The sequence below is a fragment of the Lissotriton helveticus genome, chromosome 2_1, assembly GCF_964261635.1.
Source record: "Lissotriton helveticus chromosome 2_1, aLisHel1.1, whole genome shotgun sequence".
Classification (NCBI taxonomy): Eukaryota; Metazoa; Chordata; class Amphibia; order Caudata; family Salamandridae; genus Lissotriton; species Lissotriton helveticus.
In genome coordinates, this window is record NC_136059.1 from 1,205,596,680 (window position 1) to 1,205,615,870 (window position 19,191).

A 19,191-nucleotide genomic window follows, 5' to 3' on the forward strand; every position below is an offset into this window, starting at 1 on the left:
TTCGGGGAGCAAACCTCACCGGCCTAACGCCAGCCACCTCAGGGCCATGCAGAGAGCCTGCTGCCTATTGCCTGCCCACACACTACATACTGCCACAGGCTGCTCCATAAATGCTCACCACTCGCAGCACTTTGTATTGTGCTCCAGACCGTCTCTTGCCTGACCTGTAGCACCCAGCTTATTCGACTTTCTTGACTTCCTCGTGGTCATGTTGTGGAGTGCAGAATGGAGAGCAGTGGGGTAAAGTCCTGAAACCAGTGCCTGAAGCCCTAAGTTGGGGGGGGGGGGGCACGCCTGCAATCCATACAATGCCCCTTGCTGCTCCTCCTCCTCACCACCATTGAGCTGCAATGCTGGCCATGCCCCTGCGTCATTAGAGTCCGCTTTAGATATGATTATCCCAAGTGCCAGCACAACACATAATCAATATCAAAACTTGCAACATACTCCTAACCACTGGTAGCTGTAGGATATTCAATATTAATACACGGTTTGAAACTATTTGGCAACATTGCTTGAGCTCTTAAACTTTGTAGAATTAATGCAGCTTATATTATGTGTGTATGCAGAAAAAGTGATTTGGCTAATTCAGAAATGGGGTTGGAAAAGGTTCTAGACCATCAGAAGCAATTGGAGTAAGGAAAAAAAACAGTGGCAGACATGCACGATTCTTTTATGTTGCAGCAGACCGAGTTGGCAGAGTAGATGGCACAGCAATCCTAATCTCAAATTCATTTGAATTTTAGAGGTAGAGCACCGGCACTTCTGAGCAGGAAAAGGGTAGTTCAAAACAAATACCCACACTTGGCATTTGCCATTTCAACAACTGCCCTACTTGTTGACTCAACCCTTGGTCCTCTAGCGAAGGGTACTTTTTTCCCTGTATCTCCATTTCTCGCTACTGTCCCACTTTTCTTTCTCACCTCCTTGTTTCTGGTTTTCCTCTGTGCGGATTCTTTTTTGCTCTTATCTGCCTCCCTTCTTTTATGTATTCATCTGTTTATTCTCCTGTGTCCTCCCTCTCCGGAATCTCCTCATTCTCTTTCCGTCTTTCTATTCCTCATTCTGTGTAGCTCTCCTGTTTATAATTATTTTTTCCGTCATTTTCCTCTATCAGGCCATACCCCTCCATATTCTTTCTTCTTCCTCTTGTATATATCATATCTTTTCAATTATTCAGAGGCTTTAGTGTGCTCTGAGAACCTGCATTTATTTATTCAAGGTTATGTATAGCGCGAACATGACCCAATCGGGTATCGGAGTGCTTTACATACAGGTTGTGCAAGACCTAGGTAGCTAGTAGTGGGGTGAAAGTAAAGCAATATACATCAAGGACACAAATGACACATTTGCAGGCGGGACTGGGCCGTAACAATCCAGGTGGTAGCTAAATCTGGAAAACAAGGTGGGGAAAAAGGTGAAACGCCTATAGTTTGGTGCAGTGTTCATCAGTAGGGCTTTCACTTCCCTTTTGAAGGCAAATGTTGAGGGAATCCGTCTTGTTTGCAAAATGCCATCAACTGGTACTGCTCATAGTGAATATCGCCAAAGGCCGTCTGGTACAGAAACCTGCAAATTGAACACATCCTGTCTTGCAACTAAAGGTTCTTGCCTAAGCCTGCATTGTCCAATCCAGCAAAACCCGGCCGATCAATGTAGACAGGCTATTGGTTACACTTCATGCTTTAAGCATATGAACAGTAAATTTAAAGGTGCAGTTATATTACAGTTAACCATAATTGGCGAAAATCTGTTAAACATTTTGATCATGAAGCTAACAATTCAAAATCAAACAGGAAAGATGTCATAAAAATATTTTTTCTTCATGGTTCATGGCTATTGTGCATGAATTTTAACCAGTAAAAAGCTCAAAGATGTGTATTGTAAATTACAATATACCATACTTTCTGTACGTATCCATAGTGTTGGTGTGTGCGGAAAGAACAAAGTTGTTTTGAGTTAGCATTTGAAAAACATGAGGTGTGAATAGGGAAGTGGTGATGTTTATGGTTTGTGACCTCTTAAGTAGGAGGCCCTTCACGTAGGTAAGTGTCCATGCAGAAGATGTCCTATTGCGCTTGCATTTGAACTTTTCTGAGCAATACATCTTTGGTCTACTTGACTCTTGTGTGTTACATAAGGGACGTGGCACAATCCTTGGCTTGCTCCATTTCAGAATATCTGTCCACCGATCACTAAAGTACAGAATTAATCAGATAATATTGGTTTCAGTCTCCCCTCTCAAACATATGAAATCAAAGGAGTTATTTGTTGTGCATCATTGGCCTTGCTGTTGCACGCAAATTATTTCGGTCTGGCGATTCTAATTTTGTGCGTACAGTCAACCTCACTCTCTTGCCCACAAGCCCAGCGTTGCACACGTCCACTGAGGACTCCCAAGTGATAAATTCTTGACATTGCTCCACTGCCTTCTTCATCAGAGTTGCTGGTTTCCTGGAAACATCAAAGCGACATCACACCATCTAGTCCAATGTAACTCTTCCCCTCACCTCCATCTGTGTAGTTCTAACCCTCCATACAGCCAGTCACTCCCTGCAGCTTCATCAATTGGGAACATTAGCACAGGAAGTGACGTTGCTGAATTTCCCATCATCCATCAGCATAGTAAGTGACATTAAGGTTTTCCCGCCCAAAAATGTCTTTAAAAGAAGCTAAGCAAGAGGACTTCATTTTCCATCTACCATCAGCACAGGAAAATACCTCATACCACCCTGGACTCGTTCCCTTGCCCAGGACCTAATTAATGACCGCTGCAAGATGGGTGCACTGCGGGCGCCCCAAAGGCTCACCAAAGAAAAGCCCCTCTGCACCAGTCCGTGCCTGGACCGCACCCAGCACCAGGAACCCTGGTCAGATTATGGCCCAGTTATACTCTGCAGCACACCTTTAGATCTGTAATTACAGGACGCCGTTCCCCCAGTTGCTGCTGCACCGCACCTCCCTTCTCGGTAGCTCTCACCTCTACCCACTGCCGGTTCTCCAGCAGCCACCCACCCACACCCCAAGCAAATACTAACAATGCTCTCAACACCCCTTCCCAACACACACCACATAAGCACTAACAATGCCTATACTCCCACCTTATATAACAGTAAACCCACACGTTGGCACCCACTCACATCGGCTCCCGACATCACTACGGCAATCCCAATAGGCTACAAGATTGCTCAACAGGACTGACTTCACAAGTAAGGAGGACTCGCTATCGTCTGTAAGCAATTCATCAAATGCACATCAGGTGAAAATGCCACCCCATTCATGGAACAACAGCACTTCAATCTGCAAATCTCAAACTTCACTCTGAACTGAACCCTCACCTAATGACCACCTGGACAACGGGCCACCTTTACCATCCTCCTCACTAACTTAATTGTTCAGCTCACCATGGACTCCAGAGCTTAAATTCTCCTTGGTGACCTCAGCTATCACCTGGAAGACTAAAGCAACCCCTACTCCGCAGCACTCCTCGAAAGCTACACCAACATTGGACTTGCCCAGTTCATCACAGAACCAACACACACTGCAGGACACACACTGAACCCCCATCTTCACCACAAGCGATTGCATCAAATACAAGCCCACCACATAGCTCACAAGTATGGATCACGCCATCATCCACTTCCCAAATCAACACACCTCTGGTCAACACCCCTACTAGGTTCAGCATTCCAAGCTGCAGCTGGGGCACAATCAGCACCCTTTCCCCCCCCCCCCCCCAAAACAACCTCGACAAAGCCATCAACAACTGGATCATGAGCTGTTTGGACTCCTTTGCGCTCATCAAACCCAACAAGCCTTGTCGACGAACCAAGGCCAGCTGGTACACAGATGACCTCTGAGACACAAAACGACACTGTAAACAACCAGAAAAGAAATTTAAAGCCAGCCACAATACCACCAACAGAGCTACATACAAGGCTGCTCTCAGATGTTATCACCAGCAAATTGGAGACACCAAGTAGAAAGCACTGGTGGACATCGTAAAAGGAAGCTTCAACTGCTGCAAGGATATCTTCTTGATAGTCAAGGATTTCACCTCTCTGTGAACAACATTTCTGCCTGACAACAACTCTGGAACAACCTATCCAACTTCTTCCACAGCAAAATCACAAACCTCTACATCAACTGTGCACACCAACCCAAACCAAGAACTCATTGCTAACCTACCCACCACCAACCAAGACGGCCACCTAACCAAATCAAAAAACCCTATGCGGAAACTACAGCAGCAATCATGTGAACCATCCACTTGCGCCCAAACGGACCTAGGCCTCCTCCACAACTACACCCTAGGAACATCACCAATCTGCACTACCCTAACCCACATCAACCCCTCCATGTCTGCCACTTTCCCGTATGAATGGAAACTTGCAGAAATCAACCCCTTCTCAAGAAACCCACAGCTGACCGGAATCAACTGAACATCTTCCAACATCTGTCTGCTCCCCTATTCAGCCAAAGTGATTGAGAAGGCCATCAAGAAGCAACTCACAACCCTCCTCGAACTTCACCATCTTCTAAACAACACAATCCGTATTCAGAAAGAACCACAGCACCGAAACAACCAATACTCATCAGGGCCTCCCATATTCGATACATCCGGGGCGAAGGATAAATAGCGTCCCTCATCCTGCTCGACCTCTCCACAGACTTCAACACTCTCTCAACTCCCTCAGCAGAAGACTGCACGAGATTGATTTTTAAGGATCTGCTCTTCAACATATACATGACACCGTAGGCCAACATCATCCGATCACAAGACCTCATTGTCATTTCCTACGCAGATGACACCTAACTTATCCTCTCCCTGACAGACAAGACAAAGGCCATCAGAACCAACTTCACCAACTGAATGACCATGGGAACAGACTGGATGCAAACCAGCTGCCTGTAGTTCAGCTCTGACATGACGGAAGCACTGGTCTTTGGCAACAAGACCTTCCTATGTGTTTCCACCTAGTGGCCATCAGAGCTAGGACCAACACCCACAAACCACGCAAGAAATCCAGGGATCATCCTAGAGGACAATCTCAACAAGACTTCTCAAGTCAACACAGTGTGCACCTTGTGCTTCCACATCCTCTGCATGTTGCGAAAGATCTTCAAATGGTTGCCTCAGAATACCGGATGGACCATCACACAAGCATTGTTTACCTGCAGGCTGGGCTACAGCAACACTCTCTACACTGGAATCTCCAAACAACTCCTACTTAGACTCCAGAGCATCCATAACACTGCCTCAAGACTTTTACTTGTCCTCCTATGTGGCACCAACATCTCCCCACACCTCAGGAAGCTTCACTGACTCCCCATTCATAAGCGCAGACTATTCAGACTTCTCATGCATACCCACAAAGCTCTGCACAACACATGTTCAGAACACCTGAACAGGTGCATACACTTTCACAAAGCCACCAGACACCTACGCTTTGCTTCCCTTTCATTCGCACACACTACCCGCATCCGCAAAAACTAAACTGGAGGTTGCTCATTCTCCTACATTGCACCGAAGGCATGGAACAACCTCCCTCAATACATCATAGCCTTCTCACTCCTTGAGGTCTGCAAGAAGCTAAAGAACCTGAATTCATGGAAGCTCCTTGGGACCACACACCTACACTTTTCCCAAGCCCTGGCTTCCCTCTTGGGTGATAAGTAAGCTATACAAATCAACACATTAACATATTTTTAGGTCGGACTTGCTTGCACATCTGTCTGAAAAACCAATTGTTACCAATTATTTCAATCAACACTAAGAGGCTTTTGGCCCCTTTCATGTGAATATTTCTCACTGAATTCTAGTGGCTACTTGGTGCATCATTCCACTTCATATGAAGTTCTGTCATTGTAATTGAGGGCCTATTTTACTTCTCAAAGATGTTGAATCAACACCCATTTCTTTTATACACAGGAGTTGTATACTGAATGCAATCTTTATTGTTTCTTCATTTTTGTACTGCAGCATGCATTTCCTGTGTTTTTAGTCGGGTCTCAAAATCCTAGCCAGACCCATTACCTTTGTCAATAGTACTTTATACTGTTTACTACCACACCCGTTTTCCATTTTGTAGCACGTAAAGGAACACTGATTTCTGTTGCCCATTTTTATGGTGTGTAATCCTATCCTTGTTCACTGGTCAAACTCCCCTAGTCCTGATTGGTACCATCTTGATGCACCCCCATGTTCCTTTTGCTTGGTCTACCAAGGCATCTCATGGACGACTCAGTTGATGAGAATTTAGCAGGCACGAAATGAAACTCCAGAAAGACAGCTGTATGTTTTTGGGCCACCTTCCCACATGAACATCTACAGTTTGCCTTAAAGTATTTTTGAACAGGCAATGTTTATTTGCGGTGTAAATTACGCAGTGATGCTACTTGTTGAATTGAATAATTTTATTAAATAGCAAATAAAGCAAACCTCATTGTGTTGAAGACTAACTGACTGATATTAATAAGTAATGAGGTATTACTCATTTTTTTATGTTTTATTATGCATATTGTATTTAGATTCCTCAGTGTAGGTGTGTCTGAGCAGCATTTTTCTTCATTTTAAGGGTTGGTCATTACTTATTTTCTAATTGCCCTGGAAAATAATGTTAGCAACCCTGAGCGTGGAGTATGGGATTGTTTGCTTAATACTATGGATTCTATAACAAACATTCAGGTGGACATTTTAAATACTTTAGCAACACACGTCGCAGGAATTGACGCAAAGCTTTTGCAACTAACTAAGTTGATTTCTAGAGTTAAAGCTGATAAAGAAAACCAGTTAATCACTTGCACGTGTGCTCAACTGATTGATAAAATTTCTGATCTGCCATCAGTTGTTAGTTCGATGGTCCACGAAGTAAAATTATCTGGTAGGAAAGCCAAGGGGAGTGATGACCTAGTAAATACTGGAACTATTGTAAAAAATACTCTAGCTTTAAAAGGTTCCCCCCTGTGGATTGCTAGTAACAAAAATATGGCTTCCCGACCAGAAGTTGTTAACATTAGTGTACCTCTAGAGACTCCCCATTCCCCTAAAACAAAGACAGATCGTGAGTTAAATAAGAGTTGCTCAATAGTAAGTGTGGCCACAGAAGTTAAGGTAGTACCCGAAGTTTTATCAAAAAGGGCAAGGAAAAGGTTAAGAAAAGCTCACAAGTCAGCCCAGGATAAGAAAATTCCAACTGGGGTAGTAAGCAACAGAGGTTTATTAACCTCGAATTCTGGTCCCATGGCTCTCTTCCCAATTTTTAAACCTTCGATGGCCCCTCAAGTTAATAAAAAAATTAAACAACATAGTAAAGCTGGGAGTGAAGGGCCAAAAGTAGAGCCTAACTTAAACGTGGGGACAGAAATCCAAACACTAGCAATTGGAGAGAATTTAGGAGGTCAAGACAAGCCTATCCAAGAATTATATCATGATATTCAAAACCCTATCAATCAGAATGAGATCACTCCAATCCAAGAATTAGTAATGCCTAAAGATAATATACAAAACTATCCAAGGGAGATAGGGTTAGGTTGCTCTAGAGGCGATGGGAAAGTCCTAAAAGGAGGTCAATATATGGTCAATGATATAACTGTAAACTCAAATACGCATAACAACCAGATTAGTCAGGGAGTACAGCCCTGTGTACAAGATCAGAAACCGCCTTTCGGAAAATTATTAAATCCTACCCTTTTGCAATTTAATAAGAATGACCAGGTTGAATGTGCTTGTATTCCAGCTCAATCAAAGCCAGAGCAGTTTGAACGACCGCCTGCCTCACATTTAAATCCCTAAATTGTTATAGTCCAACCTTTATTAACAAATTGATCCTGAGGTATGTCCCAACCCGCGACCTCCGCTCTAAACATCAAAACCTGTTGGTGAGCATAAAATTCAAACGCAAACGACATGGTGGATGCCGCTTTGGATATTTGGCACCACAACTATGGAACTCACTCCCATGGGAGATCCGTTCTTGCCCCGACCTGCTTCAGTTCAGAAAGCAGCTTAAAACATGGCTGTTCATACAGGCACATGAGTAATCCGTCCCTACCGAAGTGAGGTCAGAACAGTCAACTCAGAACTACTCAAATAGCGCCATGAAACCTTGGTCAAAGTGCGCTTTACAAATGGGTTATAACATAACATAACGATTAAATTTGTCGGACAATCCCCGGTCGGTGATTGCTGGGAATATGAACTTATCTGATTCAGGGCTAAGGAGTAATATGGAACCTCCCAAAATGCAGGTTGAAAATCAAACTGTTTTTTGTCCCCAATATTCTACTTGTGGTCCACATGATATTTTGAATAGGGGGAACATTTTGAAACTACTAAAAGCAACTCCCGACCTTAAGGATGTTGTAACTGAAGACCTGGATTCTGTAGAGTTTAAGAGATAGTGGTAATAGGGAGATAACCATTACGACTTGGCTTAAGGATGATCTAGTAAGGAAAATATTAGCAAATTCTAATAATTTTGAAAGCTGGGGGGATTAAAATATGGAGTCTTCAGGGTCTGCAATATCCGACCCCATTAATACCAATAGTTAAGAAGGAGGCTCCAAAACCAATTGAGGGTAACCAAGTCAGAGTATTGAAAGGTGCCTCAAGTCCATCTTTATCCTTAAATAAGTTAGGTGGCATTATAATTAAAAGCTGTGAGCCAGGATCACGTGTGTGTGAGGAATTAAAAGGGGTTCCTGAGGCGGCAGGTGATTGGAGTTGGCTTCCGTCCATACTATCAAGAAAAAGTTCAGTAAAGACTGATTGATGTCGGGGTGCTTTACATAATGCATCAGCAGAGTTTAAATTCTGTTCTTGGAATACAAATGGTTTTAACACCCTTTTAGAGGATGTAAATGTTGTAGATTTTTTTAAATTGTTTGATTTGTTACTTTTGCAAGAAACATGGAACTTGGTTAGTACACCACTGATCGGCTATTACGAATACTTGAATGCAGCATGTAGGTACGCCGCTTATGGTCGACCAAGTGGGGGACTTTCAATATGTTTCTTTAAGTCTTAATGTTGAACACTATGAGATAGACTTTCAAGTTAAATGGATTCAGTGCATTAAATTAGTAGCTAGTCAATCGTTGATCATTTTAAATGTTTATTTAAGTTCGAAAAAAAGGTTCGATCAACTCAACTTATCCAGTTATGGGAAATGGTGAAAGTGCTATATTATGATCATAGGGACGCACAGCTGATCATTTCTGGGGATTTTAACACTCACCTTGTATCTTATAAAAAGCGGGATACTCATTCAGATCTTTTAGCCCAATGGTCCAATTGTGAATTTATTAAATATAACCTAACGATTTTGCATGATAGTGAGTATTTTCCAACTTTTAATAAAACTGACTGTCTCTCTCTATAATTGACTATACGATATTGTCAGATAAACTCTCAGAATTAGTTCAAAGATATGAGATTGTTCCAAGAATTGTGTGACCATAATCCACAAGTTATTACGATTAGTTTACCCTTAGAGTATTTATCAGAAACCCGAATCTTAAGAACTGCCCCGGCCGCTTTTAACCTAAAAAGGTTAATATGGAGTGAGAAAACAGAGAAAGATATTAATTTTCTCTAGTTTTTAATTCTTGATGCCTGGGCCGTTTACTCTGAAGGAACTTCAATGGTTGCTATTTGGCCCACTCTGTGTGACTCCTTATTGAATAAATTGCCTAATAGGGAACCAACTGGGGGTGTAATTTTGATTTCTAAGAACCCGGGTTGGTTTTCCCACCGTTTTATACCTGAAACGGTCCCTTAACAAAACAACAAGATCATTATATAGAAAAGCAAATGGGATTTCTTATTTTTTAATGTCACTTAAGATTAAAGACCTAAAGAGGGGTTACAAGAATGAAATTTGGAGGGCTAAACAATTGTATTATGAAGAAACTTGGGCAAAACTGCACTATGCATGTAAATCGAAGGATCTGCGACTGTTTTGGGGCATTATTAATAACTTAGAAAATGGAAATTTTAGGAATACAAGTGCCAATATAGATTAATTGAGTTGGATAAATTTTTTAATATGAAAATAACCCCCCTAAGCCAACCTACAGAGGCGTCTGAATGTCTTGTCCACCAATGTAAAATGGAGCCATTTGAAGGGTGTGACCGCTTCGGTATTAAGGATACACCAGGCATCATGGATACGGAGTTATGGTCGGTGGACAAAGTTAAAAAAGTTCTTCTTACAATTAGATCAAATGGAGCACCTGGCCCTAATGGAATTCAAATGCTATTTTTAAAGCTAAAATCAGGCACTGGCCAGAATTAACGCTCCTTTTTAATGACATTCTTATCTCTGGCTGTATCCCGGATTCATGGAAGGGCAGCATTATACAGCCGATATACAAAAGTGGGCCCCAGGATAACCCTGCAATTTATCGATTACCCTCACAGACGTCGATACGAAAATATTTGCAAGTTGTCTGTTGGAGGAGTTGGAAACTTGGGTGGAAAAAGAAGAATTGATCCCTATTCTTCAAACAGGTTTTAGGAAGGGAGAATCGACTCTTACTAATTTGATATTATCGTCTTTACTAGGAGAAAGAGCGATATGTAGGAAACAAAAATTGTACATCTGTTTTATCGACTTAAAGCCGCTTTTGACTCTGTTCCCAGAAATATTCTTTGGTCTAAGTTAATGAAGTGGGGTATATCAGAAACTCTTTTAAAAATATTTAAATTATTGTACTCCAATACCTGGGTTCAGGTCAAAATTGGCGACGGTAGACATACTACCCGCCGTCTTGAAACTAATGTTGGCTTAAAGCAAGGATGTATGCTCGCTCCTTGTCTTTTTAATTTATATATGTCTGATCTCCCCTCCCATTTTAATGATGTAAATTTGCATTCTCCTGCTGTAATGGGTAAAGAAATTAAATACCTACAGTATACTGACGATACCATTTTACTGAGTCAAACCATGATAGGATTAAAAAGATTAATACATTCGTTTAATATATATGTAATTCAAAATGGCTTAACAATTAATTCAAAAAAACTAAAATAATGTTAATAAGGAAAGGCAAGGCAAACTAGGGGTTAAGGATTTGACTATCAATGGTTTGTCTATTGAATGTGTTAAAGCATATAAATATTTAGGGATTACATTTGATGATGGTTTGTCATTTAGACGGCATTTTGATAACTTAGAGGCTAAAGGTTCCTCACTTGCCTTCGCTTTTCGAAAACTGAGAGATAAATTATGTCCCAATTATGACCACCTGCTTAAAGTCATGAAAGCTAAACTTATTCCCTCCCTGGACTACGGGTCCATAATTTTTAAGGGTAGAGATGTGAAAGTGTTGGAGGGCATAGTGGCAAGGACATATAAATCAGTTTTTAGGATTCCTAGGCAGACCCCACGTGCCAATTTAAGATTGGAATTTGGCCTAAGAAATCAGCTCTGGGTTCGTCAAGCTACATTTTTAAAAACATTGTCATTATCTCGAGCCGAGGAGGGCGCGCTGGCCAATATATTCTGGCGTGAGATTTTAAAAGGCGAATATTCCAGAAGTTGGCAGGACTATTTAGCTTAGTGTATCCTAAATTTCGAATGCCCTAAGTTGGAAGATGAAACTAGGAGTAAAATGGTTTTTAAAAGATTAATTAATTCAACTGCTGCTCTGTAGTCAGAAGTCTTGGACAAAGATGAGTTGAGGAAATTATTGGTCTATTGCCAACTCTTTTGATAAAATGACTGCCCAACCCTATTTATTCTTTCATCAAAAACCCCTAATTAAAAAGAAATGTAATTTATTAAAGGTTGAAATTTATCCAACCAAAGATGGAACCCCTAAATGGGTGTCTAAATGGGCATCAAACATGTGTAGGCTCTGTGGACAGTATGATGAAACCATGCTGCATATGATAACATTATGGCCAAAAATCTTGCAGGAGCGGAAAACAATTTTAAAACCTATTTTTAAAATAATGGGAGTTAGAACGTGTTGATCGGCATTAATATTTTGTCCAAGTGGTGACAATGTTTATATTATACAGCAATTTGTCCAATTCGTTCTTCAAGTAGAAAAGAAATTATGTAAGGTTGACACCCAAAGTATGTTAAACTTGTTCCTGCTGTGATATAATGATGCTGCTGGTTTTAGGGGGGTGATTGCTTATTTTTATGGCACTTTTTTTTACTGTTATATATGCGTGTTTTTAGAGTACTTTTTTTTAATAATGTCCTGCTTATTATGTTTACTAATTTAATTGTTAGGCATATGTGCTCTTTATCCCCGACAGTAGTCATACAGAATAGTCTTTAAAATTACATAATAATTCCTTGTTAGTACAAGGCATTTTAGACTAGTCATTGAAAATTTTAATGCACCTTTCAAGTTAGCTGATAGCATAAGTCACTTTAGTATTGATTCTGTTATACCCGTGTATTCTAGCGGGTTTTAGTTTTAGACATTTGCTGAAATTATTTTATCGTGATGCTGTTTTCAGCTCTGTTGCCTACTGTTATTGAACATTTTGCTGCTAGCACTTTTTGCGATTGAATATTTGCTGCTAGTCTATTACACTGAATGCACTGTTCACTTTGTATGATCATATCATAAGTCAATTTAGCATTGATTTGGCAATACAACAGATATAGAGAATCTGTAAAATGTTCTTTTTGCTGCTAGCACATTGTACTTTAGGTTCGGCCCTGTTAGCACTTTGCACTTTATCTTGGACCTTGTGTTCTGTTATCGAACTGTGAAAATATCGACAGCACTACAATCCCTTACAGGAAAATGTTAATCAATTATGGACAATTTTTCTTTTATCTATGCACTGTATCCCCATGTGTTCAATTAGTCATTGTGTCTGTACTGTATTTGATTTCTTTCTCTTTTTGTAATGGTTTTAATTAATCAACAAATAAAATACTACTATTATTATTTTCTAATTGCCCAGTTGAAAAACTAGTATTTATTTTCAGTTTGATGTTTTATCGAGAGTTTGCATTCCAGTTGAGAACAGAATAAACATTAAACTAACACTTATTTTGTAAGGCTTATTGTTCTACAATGTTGTCTATTATACCAATCTCTACTCATGCTTGCATGGCTGCCATTTAGGAAACTGGTTTCTTATCCTTTGACACAAGTGATCTGAGTTGGTACGGTTTAATTTTTGTATGTCTAGTTTAAACTATCTGCTTGACTATGGAAGTGAATATAAATCTCCATTTCTGTCTAGTGATGCTAGAAAAAAACCTGGAGTGTGGTAAATAAATGTACTGCGCCATTAATGTTGTTCTCCATTGACCACAATTCTGAAGCAGCTGTCTGTGTGAATTGAACTGTCTTAATGGACTTCTGGCAGAGATGGAACATTTTATGGAAGCATTGGGCTGATTAACATGGACACTGCTCTGCATATAGGAATTGCGTTTGTTGTTCTTGTCCACCCCATTTAAGCTTATTATCCCTTAGTAAGTTTACTAGAATCTATTGAGGTAGATTGGAGCAAATTGTTTTTGGGTGGAGTTGACTGTTGTGTGTTGAAGAAACGTCCTTGTTTTTCAATATTACTTTTTAATATACAGCCACAAACTGCAATTAACTAGTATTTCTTTAGATTGTGCTCTTCCTGAAACTTTCATGTGCATTGGGCTCTCCTTAACCTATGTTGGACATGCTAAGCTATATGTAACCCCCAAACTGACTTTATTCTTCTACAAAAAATTATTTAATGAGTGCCAGAATTGAAATAAGTTTGGCTAAACTGGAAACATTACTTATTGCATGTTTCTGAAACGTTGAAATGTACAAATTATGCTCCCTCCATGGTGAATTTAACTTATAGAACTAGTTTTTATTGTATTCATGAGTCCGCTTCCAATACATTCCAAGGCTATATTTAACAAAATTAATTTAACTTTTTCATAGCTGACTTAAACATTTATTACATGATGTCTTGTAATAAAGCATACACAAAATGCTCTCCCTTGTTGACATTAGTGTTTGGGGTGATAATGTGTAACTTTATTGCTTCCTACAGAGTCCAGTTACTGGGACATCCTTGTATCTACACCAACCCTCCAGGAAGCAACAGTTGAGTACAAGAACATTTGTAATCGCCTGGTAAAGTTACTGGAAGCCTCTCTTTCCAACTCCAAGCGACCTGAACTCCCCTTCACCAAGCTATTTGTTCCTGAGAAACTAACGCGGCGAATAGCGGAAGATGTCCTAAGACTTTCGTTCAGTGAGCCCTGTGGTCTCCGGGGTTGTGTGATTTTGATCATGCTGGAGGCTGGAAATCTGTGCAAAAAGCTGGATACGGTGGTCTTCGACTCTAGTGTGGCCCCTACCTTTGAACTCATACTTGTGCTCAAGCGCGATGGAGGCACATGGCCCAAGCTGAGGGACTTTGTACTCAAAAGGACCGGATTCTTATTTGGATTTCGGCGGGTATTGACACTTGTTCCCAGTTTCCGCCTTATGAAGAGAAAACTCTATTCCTCCTCGGCAGGAATGGTTCTTGAAGAGTACTCACTTGTGTAATGTTTGTTCAAAAAGGAAAGACTATTTTGATAATTCTACTCCAATAATTTGACTTTTTTAAATGATTTTGATAGGTTTGGCTAGGAATATTACTGTAAGATTGTCTCTTATTGTTTCTTGCAGTTTTTAAATGCTTGAGCTACTGGGGCTGTGCCACTCTATGCTACATTTTTTTTTAAAAATTCCGTGGGTTGCAAGTCTGTATTGAAATGTAGGTTTTATTTGGGATAGTTATTGCACATTCGGTTGATTATACGGTTGATATTCCATTTGTATTTTTTTTTGCCACATTACACACATGCATGTGATTCTTTTAATTCACGTTATTAAACCTGCCCTGGGTTGGAAGTGTTCGTTCTTTCACTGCGGTTTGAGGCACAGGCGAAAGGCTCGGTAATAAGGTTCTGCTTCTTAATCCATATTTTCACATATTTCCACTTGCACTTATTGTAGTGGCTTCTGGAGCGTTCTCTTAAGCATCTACAATTTAGCGCCCACCAATCCGTGGTCTGCATTTTGCCCAAGTTTGTTCACAACCTTTGGCCTCCTGTAGCACAAAGCCTTGTGCCATGATTAATATTCAACAAGTACCATTGTTTTAATGTTGGGCAATTCACTAATTAAGTCTAATCGAAACTGTTGTAGCCAGTTATTGCAAATTTGGTTTCATAGCTGTATAAATGCACATAGAGTTGCTGTACTTGGGAATAGCCAATGCTGTTCTTCAAAGTTTAACTTTAGTGTGCTCCATTTTTCTGTTGAACAAATTCACCGTTTTCTGCGAAAAATAAAGTAGTGATTGCACATCTCCCCCACCCCCAACACTGACATACTACTAATGTGCACATGCACTATATTTGGGAAACGAAGCAGCCTACTCACGGTTAATGTTTTCACACTTCAATAATTACATTATAATTTAAGTGAAACATAATTTATATATGAACTTTTTTTAGTGAGATTTCATTTGGGTGTAAAACATTTACATTATTCCTTGCCACCTGATAGCATTTTCCTTTGTCCGAGAAATGGCTCTCACTCTGAAGTGATCAGACTTTTTTAGGGCAGCGCTTCAGTGGCTTTGTGACATATTTTTAACAATAAATATATTTTAATTGTATAACCTTTCCCTGTCCATGATTGTGGAAAACATTAAAAAATCCACATACTATTTGTAAAGATTGGGTTTAGAACATGGAGCCAATCCAGAGCCGTGTATTGGGTTTATCCAGAACACCAATTGAAGAGTGCTCTTTTCCCCCATATCTGACTACTACATACCTACTCATATTTTCTGTCAACTTGTGAACATAAGGTGGTCGCTTTGCAGTGTAGATTATATATTCTGCAGCTTTTGATCTTTAATAGATTCACTTGATTTTGAAATGTTAAATGAATTGGTATATGTAAAGCACTCATACACCTAAAGAGGTTTCTATGATATTAAAGTAGGGCCATGCAAGCACCAGCTTCTTAGGAGGAGTAGCAGCTGTAAAAGGGCCAGGTTGCAAATGCTTAAAGGTGCACGTCAACCAAATACACAACAAATACAGAGCATTGAATGGTAGTGTTCAAAAGTGCCAACGCCAGAACAGAGCAGGTTCGGCCCCAAGACTGAAGCGCCAGGATAGTATTTGCAGAGTGAGTAGCTCGGCCAAGAATTTATGGAATAAAACTGTACAGGGCTTTCCTGCAGAACAACTTGTATGGGATGAATGCCTAGGTAGGCAATACAGTTAAAACAGCGGTTTCTGCAGGACCTGATGCTTGCCAATCTGATGTTTGCAAATGTCCAAAATAAGTTTCCCGATAATCCAGTCAGCCAATTAGCGGCCATAGCTGTGCATGCATTTTCCCTCCTAAGTTGTTAGTGCATGATCTTAAGGTGCAGTTTGAGGGGAAACAAGTTATCAGGTGAGGAATCACTGTACATCCATACAACATTAAAACTACACACACTTTAGTGGCCCATCCTCATTTGTGTCTGGTCAGACTAAGCTGCTGAGTGATTTTAGCCTAACCTCCGGACCCTGTGGGCCCTCTGGTTATTTCACTAAAGCCCAAGTGAGCAAATAAAGTTTTTGTGTGTGTGTGTGATCTATATATATTCACTGAAACCATAGGTTTCAGGCCCGTTATAGTTCAAAGATTGCATTTTTAAAACACCTTAGAAATTCACTGAAAAAACCATAGGTTTCATGGATGTTATAGTTAGTTGGACATTTCACTTGTACAAAACCATAGAAATTCCCCTGTTAGTTAGTTCACTTAACTATAACTGAAACTTTATTAAAAGCAATTATCAACCTCTACTCGGACACTTGGGGGAAAATAAGAGTTGGCTCTGGATGGGCCACCATGAGAAAAATTGAAACAAAAGATTGAAATAAGGGTGCATCCTGACTCCATTACTTTTGAACTTGCACGCTGGATGCCCTGGCAGCTCTGCAAAGTATGAGGGCATATCTCCCCAAATTTGCAGAAGGGAAAGTTGAATCACTACAGTACGCACCAGTGTTGGACCAAACACCAGTGGGACTGCAGAAGCACTTTTCGGGGCTGACCGCCTACTGTAGGGCAAACTGTTTGAAAGTAAATATTAGGAAAACAAAGTATCTTTTTTCAGGAACAAGCAAGGAAAGGGTCCTGGTTTATAGAAGGAAAAACCTTCGAAGTGGTGACCACATAAATACCTTGGCATCTGGTTAGATCATCTGGGTCGCTTAGCTGCACATCTTTCCGCCCAGTAGGGGGTTGCAAACTCCCTAGAAGGAGCATTTAGCAGGGTGTAAAAATCAATGCACACCAGATTTATCCCCCCTCCTAAAGGTTCTAGGCTGTACATTTCTCCCCACAGTGACCTGCAGGGCGATGGTTTTCAGAGACAGAATGGCAACCTGGCTGGACAGAATGCAATCATCTTGTTACCGTAGAGTATTCCTGCTGCCAAATTGCACCTCATATGCTCAAATCCGCCTAGAATTCAGGTTAACATCACAGCTATGGCTATTAAAAGCTAGATATGTAGCGTACTGCTTGAAAGTAAAGCAGGCACATGGGCACACGCTAAGAACAGATATGTGGTCACTAATAAGTAATCCAGCAACAAATTGGCCCAAGTTTTTAAAGCATGCTGTGGAAGCACTGGAAGCACAGTCAATATGCGAAAGTTGATTTTGTCCTCTTTTGGTGGCTAAGCTACAGACAACACAAGGGAAGATGATATCGGCAGAACACAATGCACAATCTATGAAAAACCTGGGCCCCAGCGGTTGGGTCATAACTCTACAACTCTGTGTCCCTGCCATCCTGTGATCAGGGAAGGAAAGTCAGATAGAACCTTTACGAGGCAAAAACAGAAGTACGCATCAATCTGTGTGTTAAACGCTTCTAGACCTTTTAATCAACATACTTTTGTAATTGTTTTTAGCCTGCTCATTTGCACTAAACTCGCACTTTTTGCACCAACTTGCTTATTTACACTAACCTCCAGATTGGAACGCTGCCATCTTGGACAGGCAGCGCTCCTCCTCTTCTATCGAAATCTCACTGGTCCACTGCAGCCATTAGTCGGCTGTTTGAGTGGAGGGAGGTCTCGATCTCAGGAATTCAAGTTGACTCACTTCCGCGGGGCCATGCTCCACCTGCCATCTTGGGTGAAGGACAGTCTATTCTTCCCTCCCCCAGATAGGCTTGGCACTACAAAAGAGGCTATGGCGCTGACTTGCAGCGGACGCGCCAGTGGCATCCCAAAGGCAAGCCAGTCTGCACCTGTCCGTGCCTGGACCGCACTCCACGCCGGTCCCCCTGGTCCTTTCACCCAAATGGGTGCAGGTACCATCAGCTACTCTCGAGACACACTATTGTTACTTAGATCAAACACCCCTGCTATAACTCCATGCTTCCCCTACCACTCTAACCAAACTGGTCACCTTAAACACTACATAGGAAGTTATCCAGCTCAGACAGGAACAACTGTTCAGTGATAAAGGAAGGGCTCTGGCCCCAACAACCCTAATATCTGCTGTATGCTACTAAATACAATATCTCTCGTGAAACATCAGCTAGATTTTTATTATCTTGTTGTAACCCAGAATGCCGACGTGCCATCCGTGACAGGAACCTGGGCAGACGCTAGCTCTGGCCTGGATATTGTTGCTGCCACCCCACCCGGATTTGCTGTATATTGATTGGATAGATAGCAAAGGGGAACTGGCAGTATTCTATCGCAGTCACTTCAAAACAAGATTCGAACTACTATAGGTTTTGAGGCTTTAGCCTTCTCAGTACAGCCACCAGACTAGTCTGCCATACAGGGGATGTTAGTATATCGTCTGCCATGAGTAAGGAGCGGCTTTATTGATGAGCTCAGTATAATGATAGAATCTCTAATTAGCAATGAGAACTTCACTGTACTAGGAGACTTAAATTTTCATTTGGAAATTAGAACTGACCCTGACACTCAAACTTATTGATGCCATGGATGCTTTTGGACTCTCTCTAATCACCAAAGGTCCAGCACACAGAGCAGGTCACATGCCCAATGGCATCTTCTCTAATAATAATCCCTTCAATTTACTGCCATCTTTTCCAGTGACTTGGTCTGACCATTGGGTGGTTAAATGGTGAATAAAAACCGAGAAAACCATCAATCATGTGCTC

General features: G+C 41.0%; 1 protein-coding gene across 1 annotated transcript in view; it reads left to right on the plus strand.

Annotated features, from left to right (window-relative positions):
- Positions 1–16,668, plus strand: part of DDIT4L (DNA damage inducible transcript 4 like) — a 130,182-nt gene extending 113,514 nt beyond the window's left edge. The window contains exon 3 of the mRNA XM_078677478.1: positions 14,027–16,668. Coding sequence (XP_078533604.1) covers positions 14,027–14,529 — 503 coding nt within the window. The 3' untranslated portion in view covers positions 14,530–16,668. The remainder of the gene's footprint in view (positions 1–14,026) is intronic.
- Positions 16,669–19,191: the final 2,523 nt, after the last annotated feature.